Here is a 16,127-nt window from a genome sequence, read left to right as displayed (position 1 = left end):
GGAGTTGGTGTCCAGAGAGCACAAGCTTTGTCAATACTTGATATCCTTGCATTGGACCCAGCTCAAGGTCAGGTTTAAATGTTGTGTGCTACCATCACCACCATCCACCTCCAGAACTCTTTGGGGTAGGAGTTGGTGTCCAGAGAGCACAAGCTTTGTCAATACTTGATATCCTTGCATTGGACCCAGCTCAAGGTCAGGTTTAAATGTTGTGTGCTACCATCACCACCATCCACCTCCAGAACTCTTTTCATCTTGCAAAACTGAAACTCTGTGCCCGTGAAACAGTAACTCCTCCCCTCCCTTCCCCCAACAACCATCCTATTGTCTGTCTGGATGAATCTGACCACGAAGAACCTCACGTAAGTGGGATCATACAGGAAGAGTCCTCTTGTGCGTCACATTACATTTACCACCGATTCCTCTGCAGTCTCTTCTGACCATATGAGAGCTCTCAATCCTTTGAAAACTTTCAAAAACGAACACTTTTTTTCTGATAAGAAAACTGATTTATGTCCTTAGTTACAACAAACAAAAAGCTTAGACACTTTAGGAAAGTATTTTAAAAATACAAAAAAGAACCCTTTAAAAGAAGTCGTGTTTTAAGCTCCATAGTTTTTTTTTTTTTTAATTTTTACTGGAGTATAGTTGATTTACAATGTGTGTTAGTTTCTGCTGTACAGCAAACTGAATCAGTTATACATATACATATATCCACTCTTTTTTAGATTCTTTCCCCATATAGGCCATTACAGAGTATTGAGTAGAGTTTCCTGTGCTATACAGTAGGTCCTTATTAGTTATCTATTTTATATACAGTAGTGTGTATATGTTAATCCCAATCTCCCAGTTTATCCCTCCCTCGTACCCCCTTGGTAACCAGAAGTTTGTTTTCTACATCTGTCACTCTATTTGTTTTGTAAATAAGTTCATTTGCACCCTTATTTTAGATTCCACATATAAGCGATACCATATGATATTTGTCTCTCGGTGTCTGACTTACTTCACTCAGTATGACAATATCGAGGTCCGTCCGTGTGGCTGCAAATGGCATTATTTCGATAAGCTTCATAGTTTTAAACTACAGTGATCACGGCTAGAATTTTGGTGTTTTAAGCCTTTGTAAGTGAAACGCGGATTTAACGTCACGGTGGTTCTCAGGGTGCAGTTGTGTGGCCTGCTTTTCGTGCGTCGTTCTATTCGGGTGCGTCCCCTGTCCTTCGCCCCTTCCGGTGGGCCCTGGACCGACGGCTGGGTTTCGGTTAATTCCGTGCCTTTCCTTTCCCTATACTCCAGAGTAAGCTCTGAGAAGGGGCCACGCCCCGATCTCGGGGCTCCTCCAAGGTCAGGCCCAGGTGCGCCGGGCGCGGCCCTAAGGGTGTCTTCTCCCCGCAGTCGCCCTCGAAGGCAGCGAGGCGGGGGACCCTGCCTTCAGCCGCGCGCCGCGATGCGCGCAGGTGGAGCGGACGCAGCACTGCAGCTGCGAGGCCGGATTCCACCTGAGCGGCGCCGCCGGGGACAGCGTCTGCCAGGGTAGGCGCGGGCTCGGCCCGGGGAGGGAGGCGGAGCGGGGGACGCTGGGGTTGCGGGGAGAGGGGCTCCAACCTGCAGCGCCCCCCGGACGCTCCCCGCCCCCGTCCAGGGGCCGGGGGCGCACGGGCGAGCGGCTTCCTGGGCGTGGTCTCAGAAAGGCCCGCCCACCTTGCGTCTTAGGTAAGTGTGGCGCAGATGGCTGCTAGGACACAGCTAGTGCGGAGACATCAGGGGCGGTCCTAAGAAAGCCGGACTGTAGAGAAAGCAGCCAGGGGTCCCCGGTCTCCCCCCAGTCACGCACACTCGTCTAGGAGAGGCTTCAGGCCCCTTATCCGCTCCCTCTTGGCTGGGATCGCAGGGCAGGTGGCAGGGAGGAGCTAGAGTCGCTGTGACCGTAGACAGACCCTCGCTCCCCGCACTCCGCCCCCCGGAGCTGTGCAGGGGCCTGGGCTCATTCTCTGGTCCCTTCTCGCCTTAGCTTTACTGACTGGCCCACTTGTGCAAATCTCTCCCGATTACTGAAGTTCCTTCTGAAAACAACTCAAACCATTGGTTCAAACCTAAGAACTGGCCGTTTGGTGCTAACAGCCTCATTTTAGAGCAGCAGAAACCTCTTACACCGCTCCTAAAGATGAGGAGGGTTAAGGTGGGGCTGGGAACCAGGGTGGGAGTCTGGGTCTGCAGCCCCACGCCTTCCTCCCTGGGCTGCTGGGCCTGACTTGACAGCCTCTGCAGGGTCTCCCCAGGTAGGCATCAGCCTTAGAGGAGCTGGCCTAAGGTCGACCACATCAGACCCCCGACTCCTCCCTTCAGCCCTCGGGGTCCTTGGCTTGGGAGAAAGGGGAGCACTCCTGCATGCTCTGACGGGGATAGGGCTTGGTGGCCACACCCCACCCAGCCAGTTAGCCACAGCTGCCAGAGATGGTGACACAGCAGCCATCCTGGGTCACTGTTAGTGGCCGCCCGCCTGGTGGTTCCGGGAGTCATACTGGGCATTTCTGTCCGCAGATGTGAATGAATGCGAGCTCTACGGACAGGAGGGGCGCTCCCGGCTCTGCATGCATGCCTGCGTGAACACCCCCGGCTCCTACCGCTGTGCCTGCCCTAGCGGATACCGGACCCTGGCCGATGGCAAGAGCTGTGAGGGTGAGTGAGGCCGTGGCAGAGGCAGGTGGTCCCAGACTGTGGCTCTGAACTACTGGGGGAGGAGGAGAGGGCAGAGGGCTCCTCCATGGGCTGACGTGGAACCTGAGAGAACAGGCAGCTCCCCAGTGACGTCCTAGTGGGGCTCCACTGCGGGGCTCAGAGGAGTGGGTCACCTGGGACTAGAGGGAGAAAGCATCCAGACAGCCATCACCCATCATCCATCCATCCATCCATCCATCCATCCATCCATCCATCCCACAAGTATTCACGAAGGCCCACGTAGGATTATGCGGAGGCTGGGAAGAAACCCAGCCTCCAGCCCGGGAACTCACGTGTGAAGGGAGCAGAGAACATATAAAGGGCATGATATGAGCCATGGAGGGCAGACTCCTGGGCCCTCTGGCTGAGGAGGCAGGTCTGAGAGAAGTGTTGTGACCAGTAACACTCGTCCGTGCCCTCCAGCACCTCTGTAACCTGTCATGGCGGGGGGAGGCTGGGATCCAGGGAGGGGAGTTCCCCAGCACTTCCACCAGATCTGGATTTCAAATGGTTAAGGACGACCGGGCTTCCAGTTTTAAGAATCAGCATTGGGTATTTGGAAAGTTCACTGCGTGTGGAGCATCTCATTCCAGTGCCTGTCGGGCCATTCATGTAGTCCCGTCAGTGATGGAGGGGGTGTCGGGGGAATCTTCACCCTCACTGGGTGTCCGGTGTTTCAGATGTCGATGAGTGTGTGAGCCCGCAGCACGTGTGCCCCCGGGGTACCGTGTGCATCAACACGGGTGGCGGCTTCCAGTGCGTCAGCCCCGAGTGCCCCGAGGGCAGCGGCAACGTGAGCTACGTGAAGACCTCTCCGTTGTGAGTATAGCCAGGGCCACCCATGGCTGAGCACGTACATCCCTCACCCAGGCCTCCTGGGGGCTGGGCTGCATTCTTCCTTCTGCGTTCTTGGGAGAAGGTACAGTTATGTCTGATGAAAGGCATGGAGCTGGGAGTCTGGCTTCTCAGAGCTCCCATCTCCCTTTAGAGGCTGCATTGAATGCACCGCGCACTTAAGAATGATGTTCTGAGCGCTCCCCTGCTGACAGGGAGGTCACTGGAGGGAAGAGGGCCATGGTGAGGCGGCCAGGAGGCAGGTGTGTGTTACACAGGTTCAGGAGAGGATCACTTCCTGTGTTCACATGGTAACTGTATACTCTGCTTTTCCACTGCTACTAGGAAGTTCGATTTCTAGTAACCTCAGCACCTAACAGACTTTTTTTTTTTTCGAAAGGTGGGAGACAGGCTTTTAAGGAGAATAACTGCAGCTATCACAAAGTACACGTTTTCTTCCGAGAAAGAGGTCACAGGAGCCTTAGATTGTCTTTAGAATGCACTGACCTCACTCGTTTAGCTGCCTGAACTGCTTTTAAGGCCAAAGCAGATGAGAGGCAGCAAGAGAGTCGGTGGCGCTGAAGAGTGGCAGCTGTGCACTGGGACTGTCACGTAGTGAAGGGACAGAGAGACCTGTACGTCAGAGCCTTTGGGGACATCCCCGATTAACATCTGGAAGGGCTATTTGACCTCCTTAACGGTGACGATCTGAGTCACCCAAATCGCTAAATAGCATCTGTCTCTTGCGCTGGACAAGGCAGAAAACTATCAAAGCACCCCCACACCACCCCTGGCTCCACATGCCTGAGGAAGACAGGGTGTCCTGCTTTAAGAGTGAACAGTGGGGGAACTCCCTGGTGGTCCAGTGGTTAGGACTTGGCGCTTTCACTACCGTGACCCGGGTTTGATCCCTGGTCAGGGAGCTAAGATCCCAAAAGCCCTGGGGCGCAACCCCCCCCCAAAAAAAAAGAACAGACACTGGGTGTTTAGAAAGCCCACCACATGTGGAGAACCACATTCCAGGATGTTGCCAGCCAACTGCTGGGGTCTCAGCACGTGTAGAAGGGGCACCTGCTTCGAATGCCAGCACCGTTATTTAATCTTCCCCGGCTTTATTCTTCTGTAAAAACGGTAGTAATGGCATATATAAACATGTATGCACACCCGGACATACGTATACAGGTGAGTCATGGCCAGGCCTGACGCCAGCCACACTCACTGGCCCGTGGCCCTGGAGCTCCTGTGGCGCGGGACCCGGGGCTGGGTCACTCTGGTGGCCTCTGCAGGAGGGCGGGTGGGCAGACAAGCCCGGTCAGAGCGGCCCCTCCTGACTTCCCCCAAGGCTGACGGCTCCCTACATTTTGCCTCTCTGCTCCAGCCAGTGTGAACGGAACCCCTGCCCCATGGACAGCAGGCCCTGCCGTCACATGCCCAAGACCATCTCCTTCCATTACCTCTCTCTGCCCTCCAACCTGAAGACGCCCATCACGCTCTTCCGCGTGGCCACGGCCTCGGCCCCCGGCCGGCCTGGACCCAACAGCCTGCGGTTTGGGATCATGGGTGGGAATAGCCGCGGCCACTTTGTAATGCAGCGCTCGGACCGCCAGACGGGGGAGCTGATCCTGGTCCAGACCCTGGAGGGACCTCAGACACTGGAGGTGGATGTTGACATGTCCGAATACCTGGACCGCTCCTTCCAGGCCAACCACGTGTCCAAGGTCACCATCTTTGTGTCCCCTTATGACTTCTGAGGGTGCCATGCGGTCACGGTGTGCAGCAATCTGGGCTCATTTCTCTTCCTCAAAGACTCAGCTGCGGGCGTTGACTGCGACCGACATCTCTCCCCACCCAGCCCACCGCCCATCTGCCTGTCCCCCACGTTCCTAGGGCAGCGCTGCACTCTGTCCCAGGAAGTGGCACCAAAGCGCAGCCCCCAAACCCAAGCTACTGCCATCACACGTTTTTCTGCTTTAAGGCCCTCGCCTTAGGTTATGCACTTTCGCAAATTGGTTTTTGTTTGTTTGTTTGTTTTTTTACAGAGGAATTGGCAGCTTTTCAAAATGCTGTGTTGAGTGGCATTGTGAGCCTGAACTAGCTAGGGAGGGAAGAGCTTACGGCATGTGTCTGAGATGACTGTCCAGCCTCCTGTATTGTTATAGTCAAGCCTTGTTACAAAGTAGTTCTGGTCATGCTGAGGGTCAAATCATGCCCCTGTGCACGTGGCATGGGATGGGGGGGCAGGGTTCCCTTCCACGACCCAGCACGTTCTTGTCTGCATTCCCCTCTGTGACACGCCTGCCAGCCTTCTCATCAGAGGGCCGTGGCAGGGCCTGGACCCCAGTGCAGATTCATCCAGATCAAGGAACCAATGTTCACGTGTAGATTTTGCCTGAATTAATTCCCTTTCGAGAAATCATATCTCAAAACATAACCTGCTATTATAACTGAAGAAGTAAAGTCTGTGGCTCATCCCTGCCCACCCAGCCTGTCCCTGACCGTGAGCTAGCCCAGTTCCTCCTACGAGGGGGTACCTGGTCCTCTTCCAGTCTAGGCTGGACCCACTGGGATAAATGAATAAGAAAACACAGCCCTTTCCAAGGGATACAGTTTCATGTTATTTGGCAAGGGGCTTCTAAAACTTTTTATAAGGTAGCACTGCAAACATATACCGAAGTACAGACAATAGAATGAACCCCACATCCAAATCACCAGCTTCAACAATCAACTCACGGCCAATCTTGCTTCATCTCTGCTCTCACCCCACCCCACGATGATTTTGAAGCAGATCCTGGACCTCACATCCTTTCATCCGTAAATATTTCAGCATTCTCTCTAAACCATAAGAACTTTAAAAAAGCATAACCTCAATATCAATCACACCTAAAAAATCAGCAATAATTCCTTAATACCTTCAAATATTTAGTCATTGTTCAAGTTTCTGAGTGGCTCGTGATTTTTTTGTTTGAATTAGGTCCATGCTCTGTAATTTGTTGATTCACTTCTTAAATCTCTAATCTGTAGCGGTGGTTCTCACGCTTTAGAATATAGTGAGATAACCTGGAGGCTTGTTGGAAGAAGCCTCCTTTGTCCTTGTTAGAAGGTCCTTTGTCCTATAGAATTTCTCACAGTCTGGGTTTTCCTGAGTCTGTCTCTGTAGTGTCTTCTTTTTTTTAACATCTTTATTGGAGTATAATTGCTTTACGTTGTCTGTAGTGTCTTTTAACATGGTCCTCTGTCCTATTTATTTCTTATATATCAGTAGTTATATCTAGAAATTCAATCAGACTCCAGTTAGGTTTATTTTCGCAAGACCACTTTATTGGTGGTGATAGGTTCTTCCAGGGGGAGCCATATCATCTCTAGTTGCCTCTCTTTTCTGATGTTAACAACTATTGATGATTATTCCATAGATCCCGCTACTTCTTTAGGGGTTGCAAATAATATTCTAGTGCTACTGTTTCTTCGTTTATTAGCTGGCATACCTTATAAGGAGAAACTTCCTTTCATCAGTTATTTGGTTGCCCTGAGGTTTGGTTTGTACAGGAAAGACTGGATAAATTTTTTACTTCTTCCCCTTTGTCAGTTTCCAAGGTGGTTCCCTGGCATCTTTCCAGGGTGTCCAGGGAGAGCTGTTTTCTTACTGGAAACGTTACATTACATTATGAACTCATGGTTTAAACGTATTTGATATGTACGTTTCAATCCATTGCAGTTCTTATCTTTCCTGTCACTCAGATTGTCCTCTTTGGCTCTTGTGAACTGCTTCAAGTTGGCTGATTCTTTTTGACACGACCCTAGTGGTCTCTAATAAGAGTTTTGTAGTTACCTTGTATGACAAGACGTTTCAAGCTCATCTTGTATATGCTCCAGCCCTGAAGTTATCGATTTTTTTACCCAGGGATCCCTGGTTCCTTTCAGTGGGGAATGGTCATTAGAGATCAAAATCTGAGTGTAAGGAGGGCTCATTGGTAGTGGTTTGATCATTGTTTCTTGGTTTTAGTGGAAAGAGCTAGGAAATAAGTACTATTCATTTTGTTTTAAGAAGAAACACTACATGAGTTTATACTGATACTTCCAACCCAGCTCAGGAGTACAGGGTTTTTCATGTAACCTCATTGATCTTACATCTGCTCTTCTCTCTCTCATTCTGAAGACCTCCTTCTCAAAATCACCAAAATAATTACACATTGTTTTAAATCCTCAGAATAACAATGCAATGATAACAAAATTATCATCCAAAAATTACTAAAAACAGTTAAGATTTTTCTTTCTCAGTTCCTTTCGTCCTTAGGGTTTATGCTATTAGGGACGTAACAATCAAATAACTCGGAATGGTTCCTCTCTCTGTGGTTATGCCCCAAGCTTGAATCAGGGTTATGGTTCTTTGCTTTGTTTTGCTTAAATTTTTAGAGATTGCTTTTTTATTTTAATTTTTAAAAGGAATTGTGTAAACTGTTTACATGGTTCCAAAGTCAAATTCACAAAATGAGCTGTAATCAGAGAAGTCTATATACTAACCCAGTCCCCTCCACCCTACGTCCTCCTTCTACCATAGATAATCAAATTTTTTCCATTTTACCCTTCCATTTCAAAACACATAAACACATGATAAATGATAGCATACTAATTCATTTCACACTTTCCTTGATCTTGCTTTTTTTCCTTAACAATATATTGAATATTATCCCATAGAACCAGATAGAATGTTCTCCTATAAAATGCTCCATTATGAGGACATACCATTGTTTATTCAACCAGTCACCCTTGACTGACATTTGGGTTGTTTCCGGTCCTTTGCTATTAAAATACTGCAACAATATGCACTTGCCTTTTTGCATTTTTGCCTCTCTATCTCTAGGGCCAATTTTTCCTCCATAAGGATTATACTACTTTCTATCCCCACGAACAGTGTATGAAAGTTTGTGTCCCTAAAACCAAAGAAGGCCCCAGTGGTGTCCCCAGTTCTCACATCTGTGCATCCACCAAACTCTGCTTTGGAAGGACGGAGAAGCCTGAATGGAGGGCTATTCCACAGCTAGCCCACCCACCTGTCCTGGACTTCTGAGTAGCAATCAACATTCACTAGGAAGACAAGAGGGACAAGCCAACTGGATCACAGGCTCCCGAGGGATGGAAAGTTAGCTAGGCTTTAGAAAATCATCTTATTTTTAAAATGTCATACTTACAACACTAGCAAACTAAAAGGAAAATAAGCCGAAAACAGAATATCACTGCGTGGTCACAATAAACTGCATGGTCATGGTCACTGCTTGGTTCATTGGGCATCTGAGCATGTGCTCCAAGGAGAGACACGGTCAGCCTTGAGTGGGTCCACCAGCCACTGACTCAGCTTTCACCAAGCTCACACTGCAGGGGGAGAAAAGTGGACTTCTACTTTTACCTTGAACAATGAAAATCTGTAGGTGTTTATAAGCTGCATAAATATTCCTGGATGTCTACAGCGTTCCAGGCACTGTTTTAGTTGTTCAGAATACAATGGATGAGAAGATGGACAGAGACCCTGACCTCATGGTACCCTTACACTATAGCAAGCGAGAAGATAATACATATACACAAGAAAAGTGTGTGATTTCAAAGAGAGATGAGTGCTATGAAAATAAAGGCAGCAAAAGAGGGTGGTCAGTATATACTAACTGTATGTGTAAGTATACGTACATACATCATCCACGTAGCCTAGGTGTTGCAAGCACTGTGGTCGTGTGTGGTGACAATCTGATTTCATTTCCTGGTGTTTGGAACTAGGACTCAGAATCTCAAGGGTCTGAAGGAAGTCGTGATGTAAAGCGAGGCCTGGGATGACCACCTTGGGCTCACCTACACAGAGAGGACGACGACGCTACGTGGGCAGAAAGGAAACTTGCAGGGAGGGAGCCTAGTTCTGTGTTCTGGTTATTACCGCTGTATAACACATCCCCAAACTGAGCAGCTTAAAACAATGACTTTAACATGCTCATAAATTCTGTGGGTCAGGAATTCAGACAGAGCACAGTGGGGTGGTTTATATTTACTCCACAATGTCTGTGCCTCCCTCAGCTGGGAAGACTCCTTGGCTGGGGGCTGCGCTTACCTGAAGGGGTCATTCACTCACTTGCATGTCTGGCCTGGGCTGGGATGACTCGGAGACTAGCATTGACAACGGGAAAACTATCCTTGGACTCTCCTTGTGGGTTGGCTTTCTCAGAGCATGGTGGCCTCAGAGTAGGCAGACTTCTGACATGGCGGCTCAGGGCTCTTAGAGTGCCTGTCCCAGAAAACAAGGTAGAAGCTGCATGGCCTTTATGCCCCAGCCTCGGAAGTCACACAGGGTCACCTCCGCCACACTGTTGGCTGACACAGTCACAAGCAGCCACTGGGTCAAGGGAAGTGGACATGGGCCCGTGACCTCACGGAGTTGAGTTGAACTGAGAGGTTTCAAAGGATTTTAGGGCCGTGTTCTAACCGTGCCACTCCTGCTTTCCTGCTTAGGGCTCCAGTGCCTCCGGAAATCTGGCTTCTGACCTGTGGGTTTCATCAGACAGCCCTTTTGGGTGTTCTTTGCAAACAGATGATCCCTGCGTAAGGCAGGGTTTATACTCAGGCTGGGAGATAAGATCTTCACATATCTCACCAGGGACAATGGGAGAAACAGAGTTAAAGTCCCCATGCACGGTGCTGCAGGTTCACCAAGCTCAGAGGTTGAGGGAAGGGCTGGGCTGGGACCAGTTCATGGAGGAGCTGGCATTGAAATGGTTCTTACTAGGGAACTCTAGTGGGACATGCAAGCCATCTCCTGGTATACTCACTCTCACAAGGAGCATTTCCAACAAAATCCAGCATCAGCAAAGCCATGGGAAGGTCAGCTGACATGCACACAGGAGAGTATGACTTGGTGAAAACTGGGTTTGGGCTGACAGAATTTTCTGAGTCTCACCACCACCTCCAAATGAAAAATCAGATTTTCTCCATCTAGTTCTTAACCTCCAGGAAGCTCTTTAGATATACTTTTTAGAGGAAAAACAGGCTCCATGGTATGTATACCTTGCTGACCTGAGCCAGGATTCACAACCGTCATGTGGTGGCACTTGGACAATATCTCGCCTTCCTTCCCTTTACAGTTGGCCAAGTGGTCACACATGGTGCTGGAGATAAAGATCTCTGTTTCTTAGACTCATCTGTCCTCCCCACCCAAGCCATCAAGTTCCATCACAGGGAGAGTTTGTTTTGTTCCTCACCCCTTGCCAGAGTCCTGTGGGCTAAGATGAGCTATGTACTCATTCCTCCCTTCCTGCCTTCAGCTGGCAGACAGTGCCAAACTTGGTTGGGGACTGGGCCTTGGAAGCTGGAGAAAGGGCACCATCCTCTAAGGGGTCTTTCTCACTCCAATGCTGGCTTTACAGTGGTCTGGAGTCTGCCTACGGGACAGATGTATCTCTGCAGAGTTACTTGGCCACGCGGAAATTCAACACACTCCATGTTCAGTCCTGATCACTGTTTCCCTGAGTGCAGCCGGACCTTAGTGGGCAACCCCAAATCCCAGAGCCCCGAGTGCGCTGGCCCCTGCCGACCTCCTGGACCACTGCTTGTGATGCTTCCAAATGCACCTGCCTCCCTCCTTCCCCTGGACTCTGCCAAGCTCATTCCTGCCCTGGGGCTTCTGGATCTGCCGTTTCCTCCTTGCTCTGCCCCTCATTCTGTTCTCCACTTGGGTGGGTTCAAAAGTCCCCTCCCCAGAGAGGCCGTCCCAGCTGCCCTTGCCAATGCTGCTCACCCATCTGCCATCCCTCTTGATTACCTTTCCCTGTTTTGCTTTCTTCAAAAGTACTTTTCACTATCTGAAATGCTATTTGTTTGCCTGTTTTCTGTCTCTCCGCATAGCATGAAGCCTGTTGGATGCCCATCCAATATCCATTTCCCTCTTCCACCTTCCATAAAGAAACCTGTTTTGCTCAGAGCCCCTTCCCTCCTTGTTATGAGCTGAACTGTGTACCCACACCCCAATTCTGATGTTGAAATCCTAACCCCTAGTACCTCAATGTGACTGTATTGGGAAATAGGGTCTTTAAAGAGGTAATTAAGTTTAAATGAGGCCATTAGGGTGGGCTCTAATCCAACAGGACTGGTGTCTTTATAAAAAGAGATTAGGCAACAGACACACACAGAGGGAAGACCGTGTGAAGACCCAGGGAGGAGAAGACAGCCATCTACAAGCCAAGGAGAGAGGCCTCAGAACTCAGCCTTGCTGACACCTTGATCTCAGACTTCTAGCCTCCATAATTGTGTCTTGGGTCCTTTGTGATGGCAGCCCTAGTAAACCAATACACTCCTCATTCCAGCCTGTGATTCAGGGGAAGGCGATCACCCACCACCCACCCTCCAGGCTCCAAGGCAACCACAGTGAATGAAGGGAACGGGCAGAATGAAGGGAATGGCTTTCTTATTACATGGTTGGAAAGGTCTCTATCTTTTCCACTGAATAAGAGGGAATATGTCATCACGGTTGCTGCTGGAAACCATTTTGCGGACAATGAAAGAAGCTAGTATAAGGAAAAAGCCTCCTGGTGAAAGGCAGAGCCAGATGGAGCTGGGGTCCCAATCGAAATACCCCTGGAAACTTTCCTGCCTCTGGACTTCCTGTTACATATGATAATGGGGTTATGGTTTAAGTGGGTTTGAGATGGAATTCTTGTTGTTTGTAGCCCAAAGCATCCTGGATCTAACTGGCTGGAATCCCAGCTCCATGAGAGCAGGCATCTTTTTTTGGCCACGCCGGGTCTCGGTTCCAGCATGAGTGCTTCTCTACTTGTGGTGCGTGGGCTCCAGAGCACACGGGCTCGGTAGTTGCGGCTCGAGGGCTTAGCTGCCCCGTGGCATGAGGGATCTCAGTTCCCCGACCGGGGCTCCAACCTGCGTCCCCTGCACTGGAAGGTGAATTCTTAACCACTGGGCCACCAGGGAAGTCTCGAGAGAGCAGGCATCTTGTCTGCACACCTGCTGATGTAGCCCCAGCACCTGCTCTCCCCGGCAGGTGCTCAACACTTGCCTAGAGACTGATGACTGGAGAACCTTAAATCATGAGGACCAACGTGAATGCATTAAGAGGGGCCACCCATCGCACCCACAAACAACTTGGCTTTAATCTAGTTTGTAAAGATCAGGGCCCTGAGGCAGTGGATTGGGGAAGGGACTATTAGAAAGATGAGTAGGAAGGAAACAGTAGTGAGAGCCTCCTGAAGATGGAAATCCTTAATGGAAACCCATGGACAAGGTGACAGACAAGCCGCAAAATGTTGGGTTGGCCAAAAAGTTCATTCCAGTTTTTCCCAATTGGCCAACCCAACAAAAGAGCTGGCGATCAGGGCAAACATTGGCAAAGCTGGCCAAATCGCTCCTATTCTCCCACCTCTGGGCACTCCTGCCCCCTTGTGGTTCGGTCACACTATTGCAGAGTTCTTTCCCTTCCCTGATGGCCTCTGGCCCCACTCAGGTGGAGGCTGTGCTGACAGCTCAGGCGCCTACCTGTGTGACACAGTGAACCGCTGGCCCACGATGTGCGCAGCATAAGCAAAGTATCATCCTTGGTTGTTTCAAGCCACAGAGATCTGAGAGCTGTCTGTCACTCCAGCATAACTATCCTGACTGACGCAGGGCAGAAAGGGAAAAAAGTAAAATAAGGGAGAATCCCTCCATCGCTGATGATGACATCGTGCTATGGACTGAGGCGTGGGATGAACTCAACTCCTTATACGTGCTTAACACCAAATAAACACAAAAGCCACACACACAAGTGATACCTTAAATTGCAAAACTGGGCTACGGTGGTGTGTCTCAAAGGTTGAGGTAGGCTTCCCAGCAACACGGAGGAGTTTTAGGAGGCCCCAGAGGCCCAACCTCAGCTCTACTGCAACCTCCTGCCTCGGGAGCAGAACAGGCCTCGTGTTTTGGCAGGACTGTGTCCGCCAAAAAGGTATGTTCGAGTCCTAACACCTGGTACCTGTGAATGTGACCTTGCTTGGAAACAGGGATTTTGCAGATGTAAATAGTTAACTAAAATGAGGTCATACTGGATTGGGGTGGGCCTTAACCCAATGTCCAGTATCCTCATAAGAAGAGAAAACAGATGCAGACATACACAGGGAGAGAAGACAGAGGTAGAGACTGGAGTTAGGCTGTCACAGCCAAGAAACGCCAAGGATCGCCAGTCACCACCAGAAACTAGATAGAGGCAAGTAAGGATCATCCCTTAGAGCCTTCAGAGCGTGGCCATGCCTACCCCTTGACTTTAGACTTCTAGCCTCCAGAACTGAGAGAATACATTTCCGTTGTTCTAGGCACCGAGTTTGTGGTCCTCTGTTACAGCAAATGAATACACCTTGTATCCTGGCCTCCTCTGCAGAGCATCTGCTGAGGGTCAACCATCCCACCTCACCGAGGGAGGGGGCACCTCCATTCTGGGGAACTCGGACAGCCACCTAGTGCCAAGCATACTCTTCTCTTCAAAAGCCCACATCCCAGCCTGGTCATCCTTTTCTTCGTCAATAACCTTGGAGCACTTAAAAGTGATAAAAAACAATCACCTTATTTGTGTAATTCCTGCTCAGTTGAGAGTCAGAGAGGACCATTTTGCAATGAGTGCAGAGTCACGTTGGGGACATTCAGGAGGCTAATTTTCAAACACTGTGGCCTTTTTTCTTTTTTTTGAAAGAGAAGTTGACTAATTTTATAACCAGCAGTGACATAATTCTACTTATTTCAGCAGAAAGAGCTGAAACAAGGGGCTCAATCAGCGTATTTCATAAAGAGATTCACTGAGTCCAGGGATAAGGAAGGACTTATGGACTCTTAATCCCAACCCTGGATTATGAGCCTAGAAGACTGGACATGAAATCAAAACCATTCTCCCCTCAGGGTCTGCAGGATCAAAAGCTTCCTCTCGCAGGGCTCCTCCCCTCCCCACAGTCCCTACCCTGGGTCCCCCGCACCCCTACCACCTCTCCAGCAACATTCCTGCAGCAGCAGGAGATGCGGCTCTCCCCCCTCCACCCACCAGGACAGTGCAGCCTCAGAAGTCCCCTCCCCCATGGTCTACGGTGTATGAAACTGCTGTCGTTCACAGCAGGGGACATCGTGGAGCAAGTGAAGTACCAGATAAAGTCAGGTTCTGCCCTAAAAACCAGAATGCAAGGCCTGCATTTCCTTTTCCTCTGACACACACAGAAAGGGAACACAATTTATAAGCTAGATCAAAAGTGAGTCAAGGGACTTCCCTGCCGGTCCAGTGGTCAGGACTCTGCACTTACACTGCAGGAAGCACTGGTTCCATCCCTGGTTGGGGAACTAAGATCTCCCATGCGGTGGGATGTGGCCAAAAAAAAAAATTGAGTCGAAAGAAATGGACAGGGGACTTCCCTGGTGGCGCAGTGGTTGAGAATCTGCCTGCCAATGCGGGGGACACGGGTTTGAGCCCTGGTCCAGGAAGATCCCACATGCCGCGGAGCAACTAATCCCGTGCGCCACAACTACTGAGCCTGCGCTCTAGAGGCCGCGAGTCACAACTACTGAGCCCGTGCACCACAACTACTGAGCCTGCACTCTAGAGCCCGTGAGCCACAACTACTGAGCCTGTGTACCACAACTACTGAAGCCTGCACACCTACAGCCCGTGCTCCACAGCAAGAGGAGCCACCGCAGTGAGAAGGCCGCGCACCACAACGAAGAGCAGCCCCCCCACCCCGACTTGTGTAGAAATCAGCAATTTTTTAGAACATGGCTGCTCTCATCTGCCGATGCTGGACTTCAGCTGCAACATGTCCAGCCTCCAGCCAACCCTGCTCGCTTCAGACTGGCCCCCACAATTTGAATTGGCCCTGGCCAGTCCATCCTGTTACTGAAGGCAGTGGTTTTTGTATACTGACAGGCTCCCTCCGTTTGTCTCAAGTCTGAAGTCAAGGGGAGATTCTACTGGCAACCAAGGACCTCTGTGCAGTCCTGAATGGTGGGTTTTCCCTCCAGTTCCAGGGCTTGTTCCTATACTTGGTGCTCCAAAGTGTATAGTTATCCCGCCCCTTAGACTGTCTAGTTGGTGAATATATTGTGCAGTGTTAAGTACATCGCACCCTTAAAGCTGTTTGCCCATTTTGTCTTTATTTCAAAAATCTGAACAAATGACTAGCATATGCTTGAACGCTTGGTGAAATTTAAATGTTAATAAAATAGTGTACACCCCCCCCAAAAAAAGAGTAGCCCCCGCTTGCCGGAAATAGAGAAAGCCCACGCACAGCAACAAAGACCCAACACAGCCAAAAATAAAATATATATATATATAAAATAAATAAATTTATTTTTTAAAAAAAGGACAGGAATTCCGCAGAAGTTCCTTCAGAGTCGGGGCCTTCCCTGAATCTGAGAAACCATCCTGCCGTGTCCTCGGGCATCATGCACGCAACGCTCTCCCACTGCTGGACAGGAAGGTCATTTCCTAGCATCCCTCCATCTCTTACTTGCCACACTTTGATAAGAGCAAAAAACTGCTCGGCTGCCAGCCAACCTTAGGGGGAAACCGAAAATTGAAACAGAAG

The 16,127-nt window shown here is 49.9% G+C and overlaps 1 protein-coding gene across 5 annotated transcripts in view; it reads left to right on the top strand.

Annotated features, from left to right (window-relative positions):
- The window catches only part of TMEM87B (transmembrane protein 87B), a 130,093-nt gene that overhangs the window by 107,187 nt on the left and 6,779 nt on the right, over positions 1–16,127 (top strand). For 2 of the 5 annotated variants that reach the window (XM_024744053.1, XM_024744057.1), the window contains 4 exons: positions 1,396–1,533; positions 2,542–2,679; positions 3,399–3,537; positions 4,931–8,359. In XM_024744053.1, the coding sequence (XP_024599821.1) occupies positions 1,396–1,533; positions 2,542–2,679; positions 3,399–3,537; positions 4,931–5,303 (788 nt within the window). In that variant the 3' untranslated portion in view covers positions 5,304–8,359. Of the gene's footprint in view, positions 1–1,395; positions 1,534–2,541; positions 2,680–3,398; positions 3,538–4,930; positions 8,360–16,127 lie in introns of those variants that run through there. The other 3 variants (XM_024744054.1, XM_024744058.1, XM_024744055.1) reach the window with 2 other exon arrangements.

The sequence above is a fragment of the Neophocaena asiaeorientalis genome, unplaced genomic scaffold, assembly GCF_003031525.2.
Source record: "Neophocaena asiaeorientalis asiaeorientalis breed wild unplaced genomic scaffold, Neophocaena_asiaeorientalis_V1.1 scaffold114, whole genome shotgun sequence".
NCBI lineage: Eukaryota > Metazoa > Chordata > Mammalia > Artiodactyla > Phocoenidae > Neophocaena > Neophocaena asiaeorientalis.
Note: the sequence above shows the minus strand (reverse complement) of the source record. Positions and strands in the feature narration are given on the sequence as shown.